General features: G+C 37.5%; 1 protein-coding gene across 1 annotated transcript in view; it reads left to right on the forward strand.

The window, feature by feature from the left end:
• SH2D4B (SH2 domain containing 4B) overlaps positions 1–9,063 on the forward strand; it is a 68,113-nt gene extending 59,050 nt beyond the window's left edge. Inside the window, exons 7-8 of the mRNA XM_042863263.1 lie at positions 5,285–5,505; positions 8,249–9,063. Of these exons, the coding sequence (XP_042719197.1) occupies positions 5,285–5,505; positions 8,249–8,341 (314 nt within the window). The 3' untranslated portion in view covers positions 8,342–9,063. The remainder of the gene's footprint in view (positions 1–5,284; positions 5,506–8,248) is intronic.
• Positions 9,064–9,637: the final 574 nt, after the last annotated feature.

Raw genomic sequence — 9,637 nt, forward strand, 5'->3', positions numbered from 1 at the left:
CATTTGTGTTGCTTTTGCAACACGAAAAAACCTTTTGCACTGAAGTGAATTCAAACGGAGGAAAAAGTCAATGAAAAGCGAGAACGTATCAGGTAAATGCGTAGTTTCTGTTGCAAGGGGGGAGGTGAGCATTTCTGGGCTGTTTATAGCTTTTGTCCCTCTAATCTCAGTCAACCTCTGATTTAAATCAGTGCATATGAGTGTGTTAAAGATGTCTTGATCATTAGGGGCAAGTTATGTTTCTGTACTGACATTTATATTACACATGGTAGCAGGGCAGTCTCAAAAGTAATGTCTCCTATTATGTTGGCCCACAATGCCAACATGTGGAAGTCTGTATGAAGCAAATTAAATTCCTCCATAAAGAAACAATGGCACCCACTGACATTCATCAATTCTTGCTGAAAATTTATCAAGACCAAACAACAGATTTGAGCACAGTGAGGTGTTTCAGTAGTGCAAACAGTGATGTGTGAGAGAAGCCTTGTGAAGGATGGCAGTACAGATTATTATGACTGGCATGCAGGCTTTTGCTCATCAATTCTGAAAACACACAGCTAATGGTGGTGACTATCTTGAAAATTGTGTTTTGTAGCTCTGAATTTGCTCTCTCAAATAGTGTCATCATTCTCTTTGTTTCTGCTGTAGTTTCTATAGAAATAAAGAAGAGACATTAGTTTTGGAGTTACCAATGTGTTAGGTCACTGCTAGGTCACATGGACGTGTTCACAGTCAATGGAAATGACTTTAATTGAATCATCAAAAAATAATTTTAGACTAGTAGATTTTCTTGCCTTCTTGCCAAATTTTATCAGCTTTTTTAGTTTGGGTTCATTCTTGTTACGGCATTGTCTTAACAAGTGTTTATATACTTCTCCTGAGTTTCAATCAAGGATGTGTGTAGGATAATGCTGAGAGAAGAGTGGGAAGCTGAAGTATTGTTGCATAATATTTCAGAATAGTATTTTCTTGTTAATGAGTGTAGTGCAAACCTGAAGGCAGTGCCAGAACTTCTCGGCTGTGCCCACTGAACTCATAATGGAATCTGCAGTTGTAGTATGATCTTATTATGCTCTAAATAACAGGATGTTCTTTTTCCTTTTCTGGATGATTGGTGGCATTAAAAATATATATATATATCATGTTTACAACAGAATTGTTAAGATTTGCATATCATCTACAAATGGTCGTGATATGATCTATATATAAAAAGAAAGCCAGTAATTGGGAACAGATCAGTTGATGATTAATAAGTTTCTGTTCTATGATTTGAAAAATCTGTCCTTCAAAAACTTAAAATGCCTGTTCTACAGCATTGCAATTAGAATGTTTTAAGTGGGCATGTAGATTTGTATAATATGATGGGTGCATGCATTGTATGTAAGAGGGACTAAAATCAAGCCAGATGCTAGGATTTATGTTTTCAAGAGGAGTTACACCTTTGATCCTCTCCCAGTCAAAACTCTATTGCTCTTCTGCAGTTTGCTGTAGATAGTAGGTAGCACATATTCTCTGAAATAAATTATTTGAAATGACAGAGGGAACATATAAGGCAGCACTGAAATGAGTTTCAGTGGGGTAGCAGCTTCTATTCAAACACACTGGTACGTGTTGGGGCACTCAAAATGCTCATACTGATGTTTGCAAATAATTTTTTTTTGCTGTCTATTTTAGAAACTTGTGCATGGAGTACTGATTTTGCTACTTTGGGCCAAATATTCAGCTGGCATACATAAATGTAACTCTCTTAATGTTATTAACAAAAGTTTGAAGTTCACCAACAATGCATTACTTTTTTTTTTTTTTTTTTTAAGAGACTGGCAAGGATTAGAAAGAAAAAAATCCCTTTCAAATCACCAGTGATTTCCTTTTCCAGAGACCGTTTAATATCCTAACTAGCACAAAGAAGAGCATTGGTGATTCTAATCCTCTTACCAGAGCCTTGGGAAACCAAAGTTTCTTGACTTCAGTTCAAGCTGTGTTAAATGTTCATAAGGGTTTCACAGATGTTGTTAATTTCTCTAAGCCACTCCAGGAGTGTGCAGTGCCACTCTTTTGCTACTTGTCCTGAGAATAGTATAATATTTTTGAAGGGGTGAAGGAAGACTTTCAGTGCTGCGATCACCACCCAATGTACAATTGACCCATAGAACAATGAAGTAATTGGAAGATTAGAGAGAGAAGGGTGTGGGGAAGAAACTGCACTATTTGAGAGTCAGGAGAGAAAAAGAGAGGAAAGTATCTGGCTGACAGTTTATTGCACTATCTTTAGTAGAAAAGAGAATAAAGCAAATAGAATTTGGCTGTGAGCAATGTAGCTTTTTTCACCAACTCAATGACAAAAAGTGCCCAGACCAAAAATACACTCTGGCAAGGAAGATAACATCATGTGGAAGCCTGCAATGTTTTAGCTCTACTGGTGGGATCTGACAGCAGGTGAGCAGATTCTTTAGTATTAAATTAACTGATGCTAAAAGAATGTGATTTTATATACCTGATAGTATCCTGAGACTACTGTTCACCATATAATGCAAGCCATTTTTTGTTTTGATTTTATTTTTTGATTTTATACAATTTTTTGTAGCTGCCGAATTGCCTAGGCCAACTCATTCCTCATCAGAGCTGTGTAATCATTCAGATCCTGGTTAGGCGTAGATAGGGGAAATTGTAACATCACCCACTTCTTATCCCCAAAGTTAGCAGTGTGTTTTTAACCTAGAATTACTGTATAAACATTGGTTATTAGAGCTAATATGCTATTTGTTGCTGATGGAGCTGATGGTTCTTTCCTGTGCCATTGAGTGCTGTGAACTCATTATGGTTTATCTAAATTTGTTTCTAGGAAGGATTTTTCATGGAAGTAGGCATTGTAATATTAATAGAAATCTTTCTTAGTGCATTCAAATTCAGTTAGTTTAAAGGCTGGATGTTTGCCTTAACGAAGAATTGAATTTCTTGGTGTGTGTCACCTGGTATATGGCTCTGCATAATATGCTGTATTGTATGGATTCTTCTACTGTCTTTTCATCTGAGCAGAGTTTGAGAGTTACTTTTAATGATTCATCTTGGATTTCTCCAAGTAACTCCGTTTTTAGTATTGCAAAGTGTAGCAATTGACACTGATAACAGAGCAGTTGCATGCTGTTTCTAAACAAGTGTGTATGTTTGCGTTTACTGCTTATTTTGTGTGGCAGGTGTAAAGATTTGTACCTTATTCAGCAGAGCATGTATGTATATTTTTGTCCTCAGTCCGATGATATTTCATTAGGGACCTCTGAGTCCCTCTGGGTCTGAGCCTTTGTCATCATTTTCAGCATTGCAGCAAGTAAAACTGTAAAAGAAAATCATTGCCTTAAGGTAGACAAAAATGGAATGAGGAAGAACTTTCCTACCTTTCTTAACAGTGCACACATTGCTTGCTATTAGGATCCAAATCTCGTCAGTCCCTTCCCACACCTCCCAGAGTGATCATTTTCTGCATGGGCTTAATTAGAGCATCCCATGGTTTGGTCTTTGAGGTAGGCTCTGCTTTGTACTGACTGTCAGTTCCTGGGATATGCTTATTAATGCACTAAAAAACAGTGTGGTTTTCAGCACTTGAACTCCATGGAATGTTCACTGGGACGTGTGCAGGGTTATATAATGACAACCAGTTCCCTTAAATATAATATGTATTGTAATATTTATGTATTTAGCTTCACAGAGATTAACTTTGGAACATGTATATATATTATTTATTGACATTTATGCCCTTCTTGCATCCAGGATGGCCTAACTCAACATCTGTTCTTGATTAAAGTGAGCATCTGGTATTTTACAGATAATTATGAGACATGAGCTTATTGTCCTCTAGGCCTATCAGACAAATTGGAACCAAACTCTCCATGTGGACAGTGAGATATGTTTCAGATCACACCTTTTGCGTTGTACTTCAGGGTTTATCTGTTGTACCCTGTTTGCCAGCAAAAGTACCAGCAAGATCAGTGCTATATCCTAGGACCAGAAAGGAAAGAAGTGATGAGGATGTATCCAGCACAGAAGAATAAAATGGGAAAGTTGAAAGCTCTGCTGTTGTTAAACTTTCTCCTTTGCATACTAATCTGAATTTGTAATTCTTCTTAATTCCTGAGAAATAGGTTTGTCGTACAGCAAAGGAATGAATTCAGGGAGGGGGAATGTAAAAAGCAAGTAGTTAGTGACCAGGATGTTGAGAGTTTTTTCCCTGACTTGTTTTCTAGAAAGTTAGGTTGGCTCAGGAGGAAAAATAGCATAAAACCACAGGATGACAGGTATGTACTGCAAGGAGCCTCACAAAATTCTGTCCTCTCTTGTTCTAAAGCAAGGTGCATAACTCATTGTTCATTATGAGCCATAAACACTAGCTCAACTATGATTAACGTATCCAATATCCACTTATTTGTGTACCCTAGTTCATGGCTACACATGTATTAATTAAAGGAGGTTATTACTCTGAACTTAAGCCTAAAAGAAGAGGATTGCAATCTTTGTTTCTTGTTCTCCTCTCTAACAACATTTCCTAGAAGAGCAAGCCTGTGACCAGATAACCTAATATGTTTATCTCTGTTAAAAGTTCTGATAGCTGCAGGATTTGGTTTCATATAATCATGGAATCATACAATGGCCTGGGTTGAAAAGGACCTCAGAGCTCATCTGGTTTGAACCCCGCTGCTGCAAGCAGGGTTGCCAACCACTAGGCCAGACTGCCCAGAGCCAGTTTATTTTTGCTTTTGTTTATCTGTATGCATTTGAAAGAAGTTGTTGGGTCAAGAGAACCCCAGCAAAATGCTTTTTCTTCAGGCACTTCAGGCACTCACGTAGTTTTCATTCCTTAGAATCTGTTAAAACACTTGAAAGTCAGAAGCATACCAATACAATCACAAATACCAATGAGATAGTTCAGGTTCAAATTGCAACGCCAAATTGTGCTAGTTCTAATAAATGATCTCTTGTTCACAAACCACGTGTCTGATGTACCTGTTGTGTTTATGCACTTCCTCTGAAAGTATGGTAAGGTGGGAAAAAGTGATTCTTAACCAGATGGTTTAAAGACATATCTAATGCAACACCATCACATCTTTTATAGCTAACTCTCAAAAGCAGATAGCAGTTACGTAGTCTCCGTAGCTGTAACTCCTCCTACAATCATTTGAATATTTAGTAGCTAAGCAAGTTTAGTTTTACTTATACTTTGCACTCGTGTCATTGGTTCTGCTAAGTTCTGCCAATCTGTTGTCATCTTAACTGCAGCTTTTTTCTTTGCCAGGTATTATTAGCCGCCAGGAGGCAGAAGAGCTGCTGATGAATAAATCTGAAGGAACATTCCTGGTGCGAGTCAGTGAGAAAATCTGGGGCTACGCATTGTCTTATCGCCAACAAAGTGGGTTCAAACACTTCTTGGTTGATGCTTCGGGGGATTTCTACAGCTTCTTGGGGGTAGATCCAAACCGACATGCAACACTGACAGACCTTATTGATTTTCACAAGGTAACACTCACTAGGTAGAGATCAATAGCTGAGTGGAGGTGATTAATAATTTAAAGAGTAGCCATGTAATTTGAAACCACACTAGAGAGAAGTAAGGATAGCAAGGAAAGGAATATATGTGTGTATATATTCTAGAGTAAGCCTTGCTTTAACATTTATAGTTGGTATCTTTTGTTGCAGTGAATTGGAAAGCTGTTCCCCTTTCTCTGTAGACATCTCGTTTGTGTTTTCCTTTAAGCAGTCTTATGCAATGTATACTTTCATAGGCTAAAACCAGACTAATAAGGGTTGAGAGAATTAACACTTTTTGAGCCTCTATGCTTTACAGAATTGCATGGGAAATACCACAGAAAAGGTCTTTGAATGAAGTTTCAGCATTTTTAGAGCGTTTTTTTTGTCACCTTTGATGTGATGGCTGTAATGTACGAAAGCTGAGCAGTGGAGCAGAAAAGAAAGGAATATTGAGGTTTTCTGTTGTAGGGAGGTGCTAAGAGTTGTTCCTTATCATCCAAAACAACTTTATGAGAGTAACTTCACTGAGGTCTTTGCCGAGTTTAGATGGGTTTGAATTACTTTGTCTCTAACTCGTGTTTCCTGTTTAGCAAAAGGAGGACAAAACAGAAGCACTGTTCCTGGTAGCATAGGCTGTTTTCATCACCTCGAATCTTTCTCCAAACTTCAAACTAATTCTATTATTTTTTTTTTGTTCTTTCATACAGCATTTAATTTTTCCAATATTCAGTCTCACAGTCACTAAGCAGAGATGATTTTTCTTCTAATCTCCCCTTCTGAATCTTTGGTATTTCACTTAGTTTGCAACTTCTCCTCAGTCAGACCTGCAGCTGTAATCTCTAAATTACAACTGTTACTACCAGTACAGCATACTGTAAATCAATTCTTTTGGATTTGATTGGTTTAACAAAATGAACCTGAGTTTCTCAGAATTTGCATGTTATGAAGGAAGAGAAATTATAGCGTGACATTCTTCATAGAAACACAGGTGGTCATCAATGGCAAAAAATCCCAAACTCATTCAGGTTGACTGAAAACAATTTATTTGTTCAGGTTTTGTTATGACTTTTCTCATCCTAGGCAATCGCTGTACTAGAAATCTATTTACAGACAGCAGTAGAGTACTTCTCAGAAGCTGAATAGCTTTTAGTTTGCACTGTCTAAATTTTTTTAGGTATTTCTTGATAATAGGTATTAGTTCCCCCTGTATTAAGCCTATCAGAGTAGCTCCTTCACCTTTAATGTCACCACACAGTTCTCTTTTAAGTGTCTAGCGTAACAGCTACATTAAAATTGTTCCCTTTGACAACCAGCTCTGTAGGCTTCTTTATCCTCTCTCTCATATGGTTTTCTCAGAAGCTTCTCTGCCTGCCTGTTCTGGTGATGTACCTTCTCAAGTGCCCTACAGCCTTTTGGTAACTGGCTATGCAATTTTGATTTCTCCAAATCATAAACCTTTCTCTTGCAGCTATTGCAATATTATTTGGAGCAATTGCTGCTTCCTCATTACTGTTTTTGCCGAGAGTACAGCTTCCTAATGCAAGATGCCAAAATTCCTTGAAGGTTTCTTTCCACTTCCAGTCAAAATGAGCAATGCTGGCATAACTAGTCCTGCAGTTATTAGCGCTTATTCATTTACAACTGCTTCATTTCAATTACAAAAAGTTAATACAAAGAAATCAATCCACTGATTGTTAATGGGAAGAACAAATATCTTGCAGAAAGAATGTAAATTTCCATTTTCTTTGCACATATGTACTGTGCAGCAGGCAGCAATAATACATCCATGATATTGCTAAATCCTTGCATTTGCTTTCTCATAACTTTCTCAAAAGCAGTTAACTTGCGTAATAAATTTTCTGAACTTAGCTTGATGAGTGACTGGGGTGGAACCACATCTTGGACTCTGCGTGTGTTCTGAGGAAACCAGGCACCAAATTTCCACTGCATTTTAGTAGAAACTGGATGCCTTTTGAAAAATTTAGGCCTAAAACTTGGATCAAATTTTATGCCATTGCAGTCAGTAACAATGCATGTGTAAATATCCAACTTATGCAATAACAAAAATGAATTATTATTACTCTAGAAGTAATGCAAAGACCATGTTCTCTACTGTTTTAGTAAGTTCTTCACTATTATTATTCATCTTAGTGATAAATTACTAGAATTACAGGTTTGTCATGCGAGTATCTAATTAATTAAATGAGGTGCTATTTTTAAAGATTATTTTTGCCTTAGCAAGATTACTATCTTCAGCTTCTCAGCCAGAAAGCTGTTACGCTGTTGTGTGTGAGCTCTCAGCATTGCACTCTTGCTCAGTCTTCTTGGGAAAGTTTCCAGCATCGCAAAGGCTGTGGGAGTAGCACAGTAGGACTGCTATGTCTGTTAAATTAATCATTCAGAACACTTTTTACAGACATTTATAGCTGTTTGTCTTAGCATAGCAACTAAAAGGTGAGTCAAATCACAGCATTTTTTGTGCATCAGCTATTTGATACCACTATTTGATACTGGCACAATTTACACAATTTACCACTGACATAAATACCAAATAAAGCAAGAAGAAAATACATAGTTGATAGGATCCCTTAGCTGATCTTATTTTTATCAAGTATGCTTTGTAGCTGATTACCAACAAGTGATAGATTTTTAATGCTATCAGCTTTTCTTAGAATTCAGGGAAAGACTTAGAAGTCTATGAACGATACTCTAATTTGTTTTACCTTTCTAGGAAGAAATCATCACATCCTCAGGTGGGGAGCTGCTACTGGAGCCATGCGGACAGCAGAAGAATCCACCAGACTACACCCCTTTATTTGAGTAACCAGGACTCATTGGAATGTGTTCTGGGTAGCTGCAGTAACAATAGATAGCCACAAAAGTAAACACCAAAAAGTAATTAACAGACTTCATAAGCCACTGGTCTTGTGGCCAAAGAGTGTCCTCATTAGAAGACCCCAAATGTGTCTGGTTCACATGTGATTTATCAAGATTATTCATATTGCAAGCTTTTTAAAGATGAAAAACTACTGACGGATTACAGATGAGGACTATTTCCAGAAATTTTTAAAAGGTTGTGGCCAATTGTAGTGAAAGCTAAGTTGCTGTCCTAATTTTCCTGACATTTAAGATTGAAAATGCAAAATCATGTACTTCTAACAGATTGAAGTATGGTTGGGAACTATTCGTTGAGCCTTGTGTAATGCACCAGTATTGCTGATCAAGCTCTTTTTTCCAAAGCAAAATTGTCAGGTTCTATGGATGATCTCTTCACTCAGTTGTGCACTTTCGGAAGCAAGCGATGCAGTCTTAAAATCTCCTTTTCCAGTTTGTGATTGCTCAAATGACTAGATATAGCTGGAGTCTTTGTATCCTGCTTTTCAATACAGACTGGCAAAGTTCACTGCAGCAGAGACGATCGGGACAGTCATTCTCATTCTGTTTACAATTACATGCAGTTGAGCTGCCCCAGAAGGAATTCTCCAGTACAAAAAAACGGTCAGTTCGAATAAACTTGTTATTCTGGTAACCACTGTTTGATTTGTAGTAGCAACCACAACTCATACTGACCTTGCTCATGTTTAGGTTTTTTCTGATGTACAAGATACGTGCTGGAGATTCTTACTTTTACTTTGCTGTAGTACTAGATATCTTCCTTGGTAGTACTAGATATCTTTCTTGACTGAGCTGTAAGTGGTACTGTAACATCTCATAACAAATCAATTCAGGAAATGCAGTAAATAAGCAATGCTTATTAGCTGGAGTTGCTCTTAGCATACAGTTCCCAGATAAGACATCTGGGCTTTTCACAGCAACTGAGTTTTCTGAGATAGGACATTATTTAGCTGCAGCTGATAACTTGAGATACCAAGTGACTTGGAAACTAAATAAAGAGCCAAGATACCCAAGGAGTCTTGGATTTTTTTTAAAAGTATACTCCTCTGCAGATCACCATAGTCTGGATCCTCAAAATGGAATATAGCTCTGCAATTCTGAATGTAGACTTAATTAACTCCTCTAGTACAATCTATGGTCTCTGTTAAAGGAGAAGCCTGGTGTGGTATGTCTGATCTGGGACCACAGTGCTCCAGATCATGGAGGTCAGCACAGTGGTGATTCA

This window comes from Lagopus leucura, unplaced genomic scaffold (genome assembly GCF_019238085.1).
Source record: "Lagopus leucura isolate 7727_CA_CO unplaced genomic scaffold, USGS_WTPT01 Super-Scaffold_739, whole genome shotgun sequence".
Taxonomy (NCBI): Eukaryota; Metazoa; Chordata; class Aves; order Galliformes; family Phasianidae; genus Lagopus; species Lagopus leucura.